The sequence below is a fragment of the Peromyscus leucopus genome, chromosome 6 (assembly GCF_004664715.2).
Source record: "Peromyscus leucopus breed LL Stock chromosome 6, UCI_PerLeu_2.1, whole genome shotgun sequence".
NCBI lineage: Eukaryota > Metazoa > Chordata > Mammalia > Rodentia > Cricetidae > Peromyscus > Peromyscus leucopus.
Window position 1 is genome coordinate 66267679 of NC_051068.1, and position 15751 is coordinate 66283429.

At 58.8% G+C, this 15751-nt stretch overlaps 1 protein-coding gene across 1 annotated transcript; it reads right to left on the reverse strand.

Annotated features, from left to right (window-relative positions):
• Positions 1–1163: 1163 nt before the first annotated feature.
• Bcan (brevican) lies at positions 1164–14281 on the reverse strand. The gene is given in 17 exon segments (XM_028857645.2): positions 1164–1618; positions 1915–2105; positions 2352–2496; positions 2759–2841; positions 3975–4133; positions 4490–4597; positions 6850–7102; positions 7104–7153; positions 7156–7437; positions 7942–8163; positions 9416–9661; positions 9664–9708; positions 10093–10220; positions 10478–10652; positions 10911–11282; positions 11672–11770; positions 13999–14281. Coding segments are annotated over 16 exon segments (2646 nt in total). The 5' UTR covers positions 11763–11770; positions 13999–14281; the 3' UTR covers positions 1164–1522.
• Positions 14282–15751: the final 1470 nt, after the last annotated feature.

Sequence of the window (15751 nt, forward strand, 5' to 3'; positions counted from 1 at the left end):
AGGACAGACAGACACTGCCCCCTCTCCAGCCTGCTCCTTTTCAGGATCCATCCTCAAAGGTCACCCAGGTCATCCATTCACAGTTCCAGCTAAATGCCTCACCAGCCTCCGCCAGGCATTGCATGTGCAACCACAGGCCAATACAGGATAAAGCACTCCAGCCCCAGCCTCAATCTCTCCCCTATAGCGCCTTAAGACCCAGTTTGTACTCTTGGGCCATTCTGGGCTGGCTGTGTGGGCAGGCAGATGAGACCAGGCCAGGAGAAAGGAAGGTGATAAGTTCTGAGAAATCGGTGCTTTCTCAAAGAAGGGCCAGGAGAGCCCAGGTCCTCAGCACTACCTTCCCAAGCCCCTCAGGAAAGAACCAAGAGTCGCCAGGTAGATTAGTGGGCGTAAGGATTGTGTCCACATGACACTCAATGCTGAGTGAGCCAGGTGTGAGGATCTGCAGCCGTAACTTGTCTGCATCAGGACGGGCACTCCAGCCAAGGCAAGGCTGCACTGAGGAGTCCACGGAGCTCTGGCTGGTTCAGACACCACCGGTCATCCACTTCCTAGCCTGCAGTGACCTCATCACTTCAGCCTCCGCTGACTCAGCCCGGGCCAGCCCCGTCTGGCCGGCCGGAAGTTCTGCTCCCCCCCCCCACTCAACTGCGCCTCCCCTCCAACAGTCCCCGCATGACAGAAAGGCCACGCCGCCGCCTGGTGGCCTTTTGGCCTCTCTCTGGTCTCGGTCCATCACGGCGTCTAGAATCACATACCTGTATCCGCTGCGCCCTCTACTGGTCACAGCCTGTGAGAGCCTTGGCGTGGCGGAGGACACTGGTCCTTCTTACCTTGTTTTTTAAAATTTCCATCCTCCTGCTTCTCCGTCCATCACCCAGCCTTCCCTTCATCGCTGCAGTTCCTGGAGGCACTCTCTGAAGCTCGGAATGAAGCCACCAGGAGGCCTCCTCTCCCCAAACTGGACTCTTCATTCGGCTGGTGTCCCCATGCAGGCAGTGATGAATCCTCAACCAGCTGGGCAACTCTTTTGCACCACCTTCTTGGTGACTTCTCTGACCATTTTGCAAGCTAATAATTTCAGCGGCCCTACTCACACCTACCCTTGGAGGTTCTGCCCAGCACTGTCTGTCCACACTCACACAGAAGCATCACACTTGTTTGGGTTCAAACAGTTTTATTCCCATCTGGTTTTGCTGGCACTCCATCCTGAAAACACTTTGAAAATTAAGAATGAGTAGCACAGTGTCCCCTAGAGAAACTGAGGGACCAGGAGGCAGCTGACATAAGAGAGAAGTTGAGGCACTTAGGGACTTACCCATTGTCCTGAGGGTAAAACCTGAGGGCCGGGTATAATAGAGAGGGCCTAGGCTGGGTGCAGCCATCCAAGTGTTTCCCAGGGACCCCTTCCGGCACTGTCCAGTCCCACCCCTCTCATGCCACTCCCTGTTACAGGAAGTGGACAGGCAGCTGAAGAGACAGGGCAGTGCTGAGGGCAGCAGTATTCCAGGCCGGCTCCCTAAAGACTGGATGGAGGTGTCAACAGTGCCTTCCTGTGCCTTGGGAGCCGTCCTTGTGGTCCTCCTGGGGTGTCCGCTGAGCGCAGAGCACGGGCCTAGGGAAGACACACATCCTCACCCTCCACACTGGGCTCTCCCTTAGTCTCCTCAGTACCCTGAGTCCTTGATTTAACTCCCCACCTCATCAAAAGACTTGCCCTGCCCTTAGGGGCCCAAGAGTGGTTGCATGTTCTCATCCACCTGCACCTAAGGGGTCTCCAGAGCTCCAGCTCACTTCCTTCTGTTGGCCTCAGAGAGAGGCAGTGGTCACTCCAAGCTCACACAGTCAGTGAATGACAGGCAGAGTGACCAAGTAGCTGGTGGCCCCCACCCGCTCTCTCTTGTCACTCACCGGCCTTCGGGGCACACAGGAAATCTGAGGGGCCTCCCAGAGCCCGTTCTCCTGGCAGCGGATCAAAGGCAGGTTGCGCTGGGCCAGCCCCTCTCGGCACCGGTATCGTAGTACGGTGTCCACCGCGTAGCGCAGCCGGGGACGACCAAATATTTGAGCCAGGGGCAGCTGTGGCGGAGGCCCACAGGACACTGCAAGGGGCGCACAGTTAGAAGTGGGAGCCTGGCTTGTGGATGATGGCTCCCAGAAACTTGATGGGGAGGAAAGGAGTGGCCACGACTGACAAGAAAAATTAGGGGTTTCTGAGCGGGCCAATGTAATGTGTCACCCTCCCGCAGTCTGGGGTGCCCCTGATGGGCTCTTCTGGGTAGCTTTGCTCTCTCTCCTTTTGTAAGCGGCAGCCCCAGCCACCCTTCCTTCCCCTTGCCAGCCCTCACCAAGGCCCATCTTGCAGGTGTAGGAGAGGTGGTAGTTGCAAGGCACATCACTCCACTGTCCCTGGTCATGCCACACCATGACCACACAGTTCTCCCCAGACAGGAAGTAGCTGTCAGGCTGCCCAGGGTTCCAGTTTTCATAGAGCTGGGAAGGGGGAGTGGAGGAGGTGGTGAGAAGCTTAAACCCCAGAAGTACCAGGAGGAATGGATGGCCTCCAAGAACTGGAGGGAGGGCTTGGGGTGTAACGGAGGTGACTGGGAAGGGCGCAGGAGGGATCAGAGACAAGAGAAGGGGCTTTGCAGGAAAGAGGAGACAGAGACAAGAAAAGAAGGGGTCCAGGGGAAAGATGGGGCAGAAGGGCATCCAGGAAGTGACCCAGCCGACATTGCAGTAAGAGAGTCCTCACCAGAGGGGCACCATCGGACCACAAGAAGTCACCCTCGATGGTCCGGTCGTTGAGACCAATCCACTGGTACTCCCGGTAGCGATCTGGGGAGAAGAACCAGAGATGCAGTGGGCAGTAAGCCCTGTGTGCCCAGGCAGTGACTGACCCTGTAGGGAGTCCATCCAAAAACCTGCTCCCTAAGTCTTGCTGGCTTGTGGCTGCTGGCTCAGGAACAGGCTCCTCTACCAGGAGCAGCACCACCAACAGACGGTCTCCATCCCTCTTTTCTCTCTTTTTCCCCAGGTAAGATAATTATATTTAATGCCATAAAGACTCCCTAAATTCTTTTCTTTTGAAGGTTTTTAATTTTTAATTTTTATTTTTTATTTATTTTTGGTTTTTCGAGACAGGGTTTCTCTGTGTAGTTTTTTGTGCCTTTCCTGGAACTCGCTTTGTAGACCAGGCTGGCCTCGAACTCACAGAGATCCGCCTGCCTCTGCCTCCCAAGTGCTGGGATAAAAGGCGTGCGGCGCCGCTGCCCGCTGCCCCCCCGCCGCCACCACCACCCGGCTTAATTTTTATTTTATGTATATGGGTATTTCATCTGCATAAATGTCTGTGTATCACTTGTGTACAGTGTCCTCAGAGGCCAGAGAGCTTCAGAGTCCCAGGAACTAGATGGTTGTGTCCTGTGAGTGCTGGGAATGGAACCCTGGATCCTTCAGGAAAGCAGCCAGGGCTCTTAACCGACTACATCACCTCTCTAGACTGTCTCCCTGGCTTCTTAAGTAACCTCCACACCCCACGGAAGCCAGGGCATGCAGGTGGAGAATAGCACTTGGGGAGGGAAAGAGGACAGCAAACCTTGTTACCACAGAGTTAGGGAAGCAGAGGCACTGGGAAACGGGGAGCCCGGCAGTCGAGGCAGCCCGGCAAATGTAGGACATGTTGCCCATTCACCCCACAGCACGCCTCCCAGTGAGTGAGAGGCAGAAGGAGTGAGGGAAGGGAGAGAGAGAGAGAGAGAGAGAGAGAGAGAGAGAGAGAGAGAGAGAGAGAGAAGAGAGAGAGAGAGAGAGAGAGAGAGAGAGAAGGAGGGGAGGAGGAGGGGAGGAGGAGGAGGAGAGGGAGGAGAGAGAGAGAGAGGAGTGGGACGTAGGGAGAAAGGAGTGGGGGCGGGGAGGAGTGAGGAGTGGGCTTGGTGCGGAGCATGCGCAGGAAGCCAGGCTCCACCCACCGTTGACGAAGTCCTGCTCCTCGGGGGTGCAGATGCTGGTCAGATGCGCACCTAGTGCTCGGCACTGACTTTCTGCCTCCTCCCAGCTCCTCCGCGTGGAAAAGTGCTTGTAGCAGGCACCCTGGAAGGCTTCCCAGCCAGGGCTGCAGAAGTGGAGGCCTGGGGCACAGGGGGAGGGAGCGTTTTTAGGCGGCCAGGTCTCAGATTGGCTTCTTCAGCTGGCCGGCTAGCAGCAGGAGGGAGGGCTTAGAGCCACTCTAGAGCGTCCCAGGAGCCCTCGGCGGTGCTTGGGCAGTGGCTGGGTCAGCTGGCTCATCAGCCCTGGCCTGTGCAGTCCTCCATGCTGGAGAAGAGTCTACCCTCATCCCTGCCCCGGAGGCAGGCCAGTGAGAGTGAGGCTCAGACCAGCTACGGAACAAGGCCCAAACCAGTGACCTCCCTCCACCTTGGGAATTAGTATATTGGGGTAGGGTCCAGCCTTGCGACCTGCCTCCGCGCCCCTCAAACACACTCACCAACATCGCACAGGTCCCCCCCATAGCCTGGCAAACAGAGGCAGCGGAAACCCTCCTTCTCCTCCAAGCACGTCCCACCATTGTGGCAGGGGCTGGGAATACAGTCACCTGACAGGAAGAGAAGCGAAGTGGAGGGGCGTGAGGGGCGATGCTGGGCAGAGCTCTCCAGAAGGTGGTTCAGGGCCCCCCAGCCCAGACACCTTCCAGACCAGGGAGGTAACAGTTCCGCCTAGAGCTGGCCCTCTCTGGAGCCCACCCCCTAGTTCTGGGCTTCTCTCCTCACTCTAACTGGCTCATCCTTGCTGAAGGCCATCATGCTCCCACCAGTGTGAGCCCGGATCAGCTGACGGGAAGAAGAAAGGGGAGAAGCCCTGGGCTGTCAGTCAGTTATGAGGCCTGGATTCCTGCCAGTCTCGGGCCGGGCTACCCGCCTTCCCCAGCCTTCTCTCTGGGCCCTGCCTAGGTGCTGGAGGAGCTGCCGGCATCTGCTCCATTCCGGTCTCGAAGACCAGAGAAAGTGGCTTCTCTTTAACCAGCAGTGTGGGCCAGGTCCCTCCGAACTATTCCCACCAGCAGCCACAAGGCCCGTAATGCTTCGTGCTGTCACGGGCAGGGGTGCGGGGAGGAGAAGCTGAGCTAATTTGCTGGATGACCTAGCTAAGATAGACTGGACCAATCAGCCTTCCGAGCATCCCTTCCTCACTTCCTCCACCAACAGTCTCCCCAGTGAGGTGAAGCCTGGTGTCAGGTGATGAAGTGAGAGTCCTGAGCTCCTCGAAGGCCTCATCGTTTCTGTTCCTCCACTCTCCTCCGCTTCCTGGGCAGCCCTCTAACCTTGGGAGAGACACTCCTAAGCCCCGTCCTTGGTCCCCCTGCTCACTAAGGCATAAGTCCCACTCTGGCTGTGGGCTACTGGGCCTGGACCTTGGCTGGGCAGTGTGGGGTGAAGGGACTCCTTTTGGGGTCTCCTTCCTCCTTTTGCACCCCACTGAGCCAGACAGTATTTCTTTCCCACCTCCAACATAGCAGGCGTGGGCCCTCTGGCTCCCTCTATGGGTAGGGCTGATATTGTAGAAATCCCCTTCTCACTACACCCCCTCCAAGGCCAGCGGGCAGAAAAGGTCACAGCTGAAATGGGTGAGCTGATGATGACATGGGGGTGCTCCTCCACTTGGGCCATGGAGGAGTGGTGAGAACCGGGGAGGACTCAGCCTTGGCTGAGGGCTTCTGATGGGAACCTCTGCTTCTGGGCCAGAAGGGTCCTCTCAGACGGTGGAAGCCAGTTCCTTTCCTCCCATCACCCCCCCTCCATGCGAGACAGATCCTTGGTGTTGAAGAGCATGAACCCATTTCTCCTGGGGTTGGGGGTGGTCATTAGTGCAGGGTTAGTGCGGGAGGGGGGCACTGGGCACAGGGGGCAGCAGTACTGTCTCTTAGTGGACACCGGAAGGAAGATGGTGTGCGTAAACCTTGGGAAGCCGGAGAACTGGGCCCATGCAGGACCTGCCCGGGTAGGTACCACCCCACACCCTGGCTGGGTGGGCTTCTTCTGTAGGTGACAGGGAACTCCCTTGGGGATGTGTACAGTCAAGTCTGGGGTCTCAGTAGTATGAGGGGAAGTGTAGATGGCCCAAGGAGAGACAGAGAGGACAGCAAGGGGCCGCTGCCCTGTGGGGACAGCAAGGATGCTGGCTGAAGAGGAATGGAGAAGAGACACATGGAGAGACACAGAGGGATGGAGAGGGTATACATGGGACCAGAGATTCCCGATTCAGACTCAGTTGTGAGCAGAGAAGACAGCTGGAAATGGACAGGGTGTCAACGGTGGGTACAAAGCACTTTAATAGAGATTTATTTCCAAGGCTTGTTTTCCACGAAACAGTCAAAAAAATTACTTCACAGAAGTAGTGGCTTAAGGCTCTTTGGGCTGAATATTCTGGTCCCCAGAGGCGAGGGGCAGGTATGGTCTCTCAGGCTTCCCCGGAATCGCTGAGAGGTGATTAAAGGGATGAGACAAAGGGTACAGGGGAGGGGGGGCAGCAGATGACAGGCCTGGCTTCAGAGGGTGTGATGGGTGGTGAGGGCACCGGGAAGAGGCGTGAGGACATTCTGTGTGACCAGTGAGATGTGAGCTACAGCAGAGAGCCCACGGGTCAGCAGTGGGCTTGAGTAGCGGAGAGGAACAGAGGACGGGGTGGAAGTGCAAGATGGGACACCCAAGTCTGGAGATCCACAAGGATGAGAGCAAAGGACCAGAGGGTCCGGGGAGAAGGCGGATTAAAGGCCTACATGTCAGGTGGCCCAGAGCTGGAGAAGGAGAAAAAGGAAGAATGGGGGCATGGAGCCTTCGGCAGAATTACCTGATGAGGGAGCCACCGCCACTCCGCCTCGGCTGGCACTGTCGGTGGGCAGGACTGGCTGGGCCTGCACTGAGGTCCCTGCCAGAACAGTTCTTCCAGACTTCTCTCCTGAGGGGGTCTCCAGCTCCCTGGCACCCTCAGGGGCCCACGTGGCTGGAAGCAGGGAAGGGCCATCCTCCAAGCTGGAGCTCCCTGCCTCCTCACTCTCTCGAGGGACCCCAGAGAGCTCGGGGCTTCCAGTTTCCCCCACTACCTTCTCTTGCCCCATCTGGAGTGGATGTGAGACTTCCCTCCCTTGGGGGAGTAAAGTCTCTGCAGGTGGTCCACGGACCCTGGGAGGCCTGGGAGAAGGTGATGCACCCAGCTGCAGAACGTCCCTGTCCCCGGCTGGTGGGGACACCTGGGAGAGTGACTGCTCTGTTTCGAAGCCAGTGGGGAGAGGGCTGCTGAGCTCCCTGGGCCACACCCACAGGTCCTCCGGCTCCTTCTCCTCCTCCAGAGCCTCTGTGTCTTTGTATCTTTCTTCTTCCTCTAGGGCTTCCTCTTCCGAGGACACGGTAGGTGGTGCGCTGGATTGGGTTTCCGATTCTGACCACAGCAAAACAGTTCAGCACCAGGGACAGCACCCCCAGAGCAAGCTGGGGAAGGGTGGGGCCTGGAGAACCGTGGGGCCTGGGGGAGGGAGGGCACCTGGGAGACCTGGGAGAGAGGTGTCGGGTGCACTGTCTGCTGGGAAGAACTCTGACCCCGGGCTACATTGTGAGGCACACTCTGCAGGGGTCTGCAAGCTGCCTCTAGCTCGGGCAGACAAGGATGTTGCATTTCCCAGTCTTATCTATCTGGGGATAGGTAAAGAATGTATTTCCTTCCCAGACAGCACCCGCTAAACACATGCTTCTCTAGCTGCAGAGAACTGGAGGTGGAATTTACTTGGATACCACGTTTGTGAGAGGGAAAGGAACGATGCCTCGTGTGGTGGAGCTGCTGGAAAGGTCAGGCCAGAATTACGGCAGCTGTGACCCCAGCATCCACCTGGGCTTGCCCTCCTGCCCCCAACTTCTCTCAGGTGGTTAGAATCCAAGGTGAAGTTACCTAGAAGAATCCTAGGGGCCTCTGATGGGTCTTCTGGGGAGGAGCTGCCTCCTCCCCCATCCTCCATGATGGGAATGGAGTAGATGGCCCCCCGGGACTCGCTCTCCATAGCTTCCCGAGGCAATTGCAGTTCCTCCAGTTTCTCTGTCACGGTGACAATGGCCTCTAGTCCATCAGAGGCTGGGCTGGAGGCCTCAGAGAAGGCAGAGGGCTGGGCAGAGTCTGCGGCAAGAGGAAAAGGCCAATGGAGAGCTAAGTAGGCAGCTGAGTCCTTCTAGGGCATGGCCTGCATTTGAGGCAACAGGCCCTGGAACGTGCTTCATCCTTCCACAGCTTCTCACAGGGGGCCCAAGGGCACCCTGGAACGTCATCCACTCCTCCCTCGGGTACTAATGGGGTGCCTGCTAGTTTTCAGCCGAGCATTTTCTGGGTAGGGTATAGAGAATGCTGGGGAAAGCCCATCCTGAGAAAACAGACATCAGCAATAAACACATTAAATACACAATAAAAGGAACACTTGAGACGTTATAAGACAAAGTGTGTGTGTGTGGGGGGCTCATTTTCCTTCAGAGGGGTCTGGAACGTCAGAACGAGCTGCTCCCCGAAGTGAGGGAACACAGAGTGGGCGGATGGAGCAGTCGCTGTACTTTGTAGCCTGAGTCTGGGTTGAGAAGGGTACGGACTCCATCCCCCAGGCACATCACTGTCTGGGGAGCTTGGAGCTCACTAAGGCAACGGGAAAAAGGGAGGGAGCACCTTCTGCGTGCTCTACTCAGTGGCTTAGGATGGATGAACTGCCTTGTCCCCTGGGGAAGGAACACAGGACAGAGAGCCAATGTCTCCAAAGCAGAATTGGGCTCAGAGGACCCCAGAGGGCTGTCTCCGGCCAGGACAGACAGGACTGTGTGTCCCTGGCCCTCTGACCTGTTCCAGTGAGCTTGCTCCATCCCACTCCAGACCAGCAAAGCAGCATCCCCGCTGCCTGTCCTCCATCTTCTCTCCCCGCCCCTCCCCACTGATGTCTCTTACTGTTTCCTTCAGGACAGAGTGCTTAGCTCAGAACCGGCACCCAGCTGACTTCCAGGTACCACCCTCTGTCCACTCATCAGCATCCCATGTTGAAAGACCTGACACCTGTAAGCTGTAGGGTCTGGGGCACACTCAGGAGCTCCTGGGCTTGTGGCTCACTGAAGAACCGGGACAGTTGGTTCGTGGGTGGGAAAGAGTGTCAGCCACCTGTGCTGGCCAATATGCTGACAGAGATGTGGGGACTGAGGCAACTTTGGAACTGGCGGGAACTGGTACAGACTACTGAGGGGGAGGCAGGTGAAATGATGCAGAGGACACAGGGAAGATGCCCAGACCCTAGACGACAAGCTGAGCACCATTCAGCCCCCTGTGGGCAAATGACCAAGAAGACGGTGAAGGCGAGGCTAGACTTCCAGGCCCGGCGCCCGCGTCTGAGGCCACTCACCTCGGAAGCAGTAGACATTGAAGCGGTTCTGCTTGCTGGGGAAGCCGGTCTGGTTGGGGAAGAGGAAGAGGGTCTTGACTCCCGGCAGACCCCCACCACAGCGCTGGCTGGGAGTGACGATGGGGTAGCGCACGCTGCCATCAGCCAGCCAGCCGGGGCTGCATCGGTCCAGGCCACCATTCCAGGCTGCATACAGCTGGCCTGTACTGGCAATCTGTGCGCCCCGTTCCAGACAGTAGTCCCGGCCTCCTCCCAGGTCAGCTTGCCGGGAGGGGCGCCTAGAAACAGTTCTCCTGAGTGAGAAGAGGAGCTGGGTCATCAGGCAGTCGGCAGGCCTTCCACCCTGGACTCTTACAGGTCCCTAGGCAAGCTCATTCCTGACTTGGGGTCACCTTGCCCACCTGACAGTATTAAGGTCTGCATGAAACCCAAGATGAAAACGAGTGTGTAGAGGAGCCTGACCCCAGTTCTTCACTCTATCTAGGGTCTGGCAACACCACCACTCACCCCCAGTTGGCAGCTACCTGTCAGGTTGGCTCATGGACTTGCTTCTGGGACAGTGTTTGGAAGAGTACATCAACTGCCTGCCTAGTCCGCCCTTAGACACGTGAAGTCTACTGGAGGCCCCAGAAGAAACCAGGGGCCTTGTTGCAGAAGGGCTTCTCACTCTCAATCACCATTTAGGTCCTCGGCATAACAGTAGACATCGTAGAGGTCCTCGGGACCCACCACTCCGTAGTTCCGGACTCCAGGGTAGCCGTCCATGTCTCCATAGCAGGCCTCCCGTGGGTTCTGGATGGGGTACCTAAGAGAGAGGGAGAGCCTAAGGACTGGTATCTTCCCCCAGGAGGCTGTCCCATATCAACCCCACTGCTGTGTGACAAGTGGAGATGTGGATGTCAGGATGCAGGAAAGTACGCCCCAGGCAGGGCTTCATCCACTCTCCTCGGGCCAGTTTTCTTCCCAGAGGCAGGGAGCCCTAGGGAACCTCGGTGGAGGGTGGAGGCAGCAAGCACCCGGATATGAATGATCAAGGGCCCCTGGTCCACGCCCCCAGCCCACCTCACTGTCTGGTCGGACAGCCAGCCGGCATCACACTGCTCATAGCCGCCGAGGTAGGCAGCATAGAGCTGCTCAGGGGTGGCGATCTGGGCACCTATGCGAGCACAGGCTTCCTGGGCTCCAGCAAAGGAGAAGGCATAGCGGGCAGAGCCCTCTCGGTAGAGGAAGACGACCCCTGAGGAGCAGAGAGGACTCCTGAGCCTGACGATCACCAGCACACTGACCTCCCTCCCTGTCACTCCCTGTTCACAAAAGGCCAAGTCCGATTGTGCTCACTCTAGGGCTTGCGGGACTGTTTCCCGCCCACCTTTTCCAATTCAGCTTGTGCCTTTCACGTGCAAGGTTTGCCAAGCCTTCTCACACTCAGCTCCCTGCGGGGCCAGAGTCCTTTCCTCCCTCTCTGGAGGGTCCTCACTCCACGCTGTCTTCTCACCTTTGACCTTGACCTCCACAGCGTCACTGCTGTCGTCGATACCGTGCTGGACCTCGCAGCGATAGACCCCGGAGTCATTGGGCCGCAGCTCGCTCAGCACCAGAGACACATCAGTGAGCGATGCGGGGTAGGCGGGCAGCGCCACTCTGAACCTGTAGGCTTCGTTTACCTTAACCCGCAGACCGCGCGCCACCAGCACCTCCGCCTCCCGGTCCCCAGACAGAAAGGTCCACTTGACCCGGGGAAAGCCCGGCGCGGCCCGGCGGCTGGTCAGCGGCCGCAGGTGGTGGACGTGGCATGGGATGGTCAGGGCGCCGCCCAGCACGCCCCGCAGCTGCGCGGTGCCAATGCGCACGCGGAAGGCTCGGTCCTCTGTGGACAGGGGTCAAAGCCCGCTGCAGCCAGACGCAGGACGCAGTGCGCCTGTGCGCGTGGCTCCAAGCCCCGCCCCCCAGGACCAACCCGCTTAGGGTGCCTTCGCCCAGCTCTGGATGCTGAGCCCTGCCCAGGGTCCTGAATCGGATCCTCCCCCCTTAGCCTCTTGCCTTCGGGGCCCTTTGCAGCCCTGACTCCAAGACTCCCCCACCTTCCAGGGTCCCCACCTCATCCCTGTTGGCGCCAACCCTTGCCCACAGAGCTTCCACGCCTGTCTCCTTCCCGGTACCCGGGCTGGAAGCAGGTGGCTGGGGTTGAACTGAGACGGCTTTCTGTCCTAGGGGAGATGCTGCAGAGAGACAACGGTCCTCTGGAGGGTTGCTCACCTGAGCTGTCCTCTTTCAGATCGTCAGCTAGGGCTGCAGGGGCCTGGGTCAGTACCAGGGCTGCCAGCAGGGACAGAAGCAGTGGGATCATGCTGCAAACTGATGGAAGAAGTTGAGGAGGAAAGATGAAAGGTGCGGTTAGACTTCAGGATGGACTTCCTCTGGCTCTCTGTCACCCCATATGGGTAGCATATACCAGAATCACCACTAACTCTGTTTCTGATCCCATTCCTCAGTACCAAGAGGTGTCGTCAACTCATTGTGTGACCTAAGCCAAGGTCCTTACCATCGCTGAGCCTCTGTTTTCTCAATTGTAAAGAAAAAAAAAAGCACCATCATTACTACCTTATGCATTTTGATGTGGCCATGTGCTTTGTGTGATCTCCCTGTCTTTCTATCTGCCTATCTAGCTGCCATTTATATATAGGTATCATTATCTATTATCTACTTACTCAACTATAATCTACAACAGAAAGCACCCTGTGCGCATGCCAGCACCAGACATAGAGTAGATGCCCAGTGAACGCTAATAACGCAATGATGAGAGGCACTGTGCAACCAGCTCTCCGTACACTTGAGTTCCAGATCTGTGCAGCCATCCGTCAAACATTCAGAGAAAAAGAGTCTGTGCTGAACACATACCGATTCTTTGTCGCTGTTCCCTAAACAGCATGTAGACACTTGGAAATTATAAGCCACCTAGAGACGGGTTCCTGTGTGTGAAAGACGTGCGTAGGTGGGGTGCAAAGATGGCATTCTGTGTGAGAGGCCTGAGCACCTGCAGGTTCAGGCAGCCCCTGGGGGCTGGCGAGCCAAACCCACAGATCCATGGGGTGGGGTTGGGAGCACAGCTGTGGTCCCACTTTCCCCTGCCCTCAGGGGCCGACCCTAAGCCTCCTTCCTCAACGGTAAAGCCCCGACTTCCCTGCCCAGCCATTCCTCCTCCAGGAGGGCCTCCTAGACTGAACCCAGATACTGCAGCCTCCCCTGCTTCCTCCCCACAAGGACTTGTAAGGAAGCTTCCCTGGTGCCCAACATCCTCTGCCCCCTCCATCCCTCCTACTCTGCTCCCAGTCATTCCCCTCTGCCTGGCACGGGCTTTCCCACCGGATCTCCTGGCTCAGAAGCCAGCTGGGACAAAGACCCTGTCCCTGCCAGTCTGGCCTCTCTCCAGTGGCTCCTTCCCCCACCCATCTTTTGTGAAAGCCTACAACTTGGAGTGTACTGGAGAAGGGTACAAGGAGAGGCCAACCCCCCACCCCCCTGCCCTGGCCATCAGCTCTGGAAGCAGCTTCTCTTTCGGAGGATCTCCGTGCATTTACACTCTCAGGGAAAAGGGAGGCGGATGCCCAGAGAGGGCTAGGGCTAACTCTGGGCCACCAGCAGAGTCAAATCTGGAGCCATTGTGGCCCCAGGAAGGAAACGAACACGCTCTTTAAGAGCCAGAGTTGGGAGAACACGAGGACCCAGGTCTGCATGGCTGATGATACAGCAGGGATCTAAGTTAAGAGGTCAGGCAAGATTTCCTACGGATTATACTTACCTTCACTGGCTGCCTCTCTCACTCCTAGCCCTCACTCGCTCTGCCTAAGTGATGGGAAATTTCCTCCCCTCAGGTCCTCCCAGGTCTTCCCAGGCCAGACTCCCCTGCTAACCACCGCTGCGGTCCTCACTCTTGGTTGGGCTGTGTGAGCTGTAACTAGGGTTATCGCTGGGAAGCAAGAAGGGAGCCGGGGCGTTCAGAGGTGGGGGGTTGCTGGAGAGGTCAGGCCGGTCCACTCTTCGGTGGGAGCAGGAGCTACTCCCACTCCCGGGCCCCGTGGCCACCCCCTTTTACCTGTGTTGGGACAGCAGGGGACGAGAGAGGAAGCCTGAGGTCAGAGGATCCGACTGCCTTGGGACCCGAGTTTCCGACTCGAGTGGCTCGAGCGCTCGGACCCTTCCCGGAGGAAGACGACAGAGACGCTAGGCTAGCTCAGCAGCCCCCTACCTCCGGCCGGGGGCATCCTCGGCTGCTGCGCAGCTCGCCCACTGGCTCCTGCAGGCTGCGCGGCGGAGGCAGGGAACGAGGGGCCGCGTGGCTTGGGGCGCCGAAGCCGGGACAGTGCCCTGTACGCCTGCCCTAGGAGAGGCGCCGCCGACCGCGCCCTCGGGTGCGCGGGGACCCCAGGAAGCCGAGGCGGGCGACCCTCCCCGTCGCCCACAGCAGTCAGGCCCGCGGCCCGCCCTCGCCTACGCCCGGATCCTCAGGCTCAGAGAGGTCCAGAAACTTGCCCAAGGTCACGCAGCAAGTAAGCGGGCCGGCCGGGCCGGGCCTCCGCACTCACCTTGCGAGGTCCCCACCGCACACCGCGCGTCCCGCAGCCGCCGCCGCCGCCGAGACTGCGGCGCAATGCGCGGGCGCGAGCAGGGCCGGGCGCGCGGGACGCAGAAGGGGGCGCCAGCCCGCCGGGCGCCGCACAAAACCCCCTTTCTTCCCACGCGCCCCGCCTTCCGCGCCGTCCCCGACTCCGGCCGCCCCCGCGGGGGGCTCTGCGCGGTCACGGGACCCGCCGCCTTCTCTGCGCCGGTTCCGGGCGGCAGCGGCCAGAGCGAGGACAAGCGAAGTAGGACAAGGTTCCGCGGACGGGAGCCCAGGACTGGCCGCGGGGAGGGCAGATGGGGAGGGCAGATGGGGCGGGGAGGGAGCGACGGAGGGCGCGGTGGCGACGCACGGAGGCGAGGGGAACGCCGGAGGGACTTCCCGTGGGTCCAGGGGAGGAGGACCGACTCAAACTTCGTAGCGCAGAGGATGGAGGGATGATGGGAGCTTTGACTCGGGAAAGAGGGCACCGCCGGGTGAAACTGGGAAGCCGTTTTCTGAGGCCAGAGGAGGTGCTGACCACAGCCTCCCCCCGATTGAGGAAGCTTTGGTTGGACTGGGCTCCCTGTTCAGCACAGTAGACGTTGGCTGGGCGGAGGTGGGACCGCAGAACGACGGGTTAGCCAGCGTAAGTCCAGAAAGTCTGGGGCGTCAGTGGCCCCGTGAGTGGACGCTCCTGATGGAGCAGGCATCATTAGGTTGCAAAAACCCACGGGCAGAGGAGAGCCTGCTAGCCCCGGTTGGGCTGCCCAGTGTGTAGCCTGGTGCCCGGAGGTGGGCCTTGAGGGCTGCCAGCTGCCCGCCCCCACTTTGCCCGCTGCTTCTCCCTGCTTTCCCAGGCTCTCCACTTTCTCCTCTCCCGCCTGGGACTCCAGGCAAAGCCTTGGCATCAACTTGAGGCGACTCAGCCAGATCCCTGCCCCTCAGTCCTCTGGACGCCAGCAAGGCCAGGGTGGGGGCCTTGGCCTCATCATCTCCAGATCCCCAGATGCACCCTGGGCACCTGCGACACCTTAACCCCCAACCCACGGAACGTCGGGGCAGTTTCCCAATCATGCCCCACCCCCATGCTGCGGACTTAGTTCCCGTTAAAACGCCTTCAGAACCTCTAAAAAAACAAAGTCCTCTCCAAACCCTTAAAAGTTTCAAGAGAGGATTCCAGCTCATGCCGCCCACTGTAGGGACAGGACAGAAGGACCTTGGAACCAGAGCAGAATCACGCGGGGAGACAAATGCCAAGCAGTGGTACCCAAAAGGAAGGCGACCGAGTGGGGCTCCTGAGGAAGCTGGGCAGGAGGTCTTCGTTTATTCATTCCAAAGCCAGCTATGGACCCGGCCCTGTTTGGGGTTCTAAGAGGGGTGGAGTCATCAGTCCGGAAGGACTCCGAGGCTTTGGGGGCCAGGGTGACATCTGCGTGGCTCATCAACGCGATGGCTACATAGGGCTGGAGGTCCACGGAGGTGGGGTGAGGGGTGCGATGGGGTGGGTGGAGGGGGGCAGGGCTAGGAAACCAAGGGACTGCAATCCAGTCTACTTGGTGTCTCAGATATAACACAGTCTTTGCCTGGGAAATCCTGACTGTGACCAGGGAAGATAGGGAAAGAGCCACCCCTCAACATTCCCGTGTCCCCACGCCTGCGCTCACAGTTACCAGTGCACACGTCTTGGTGCCTGGGGAGAGCAGGAGCTCCCGAGGCAGGGCAGGTTAGAGACTGCT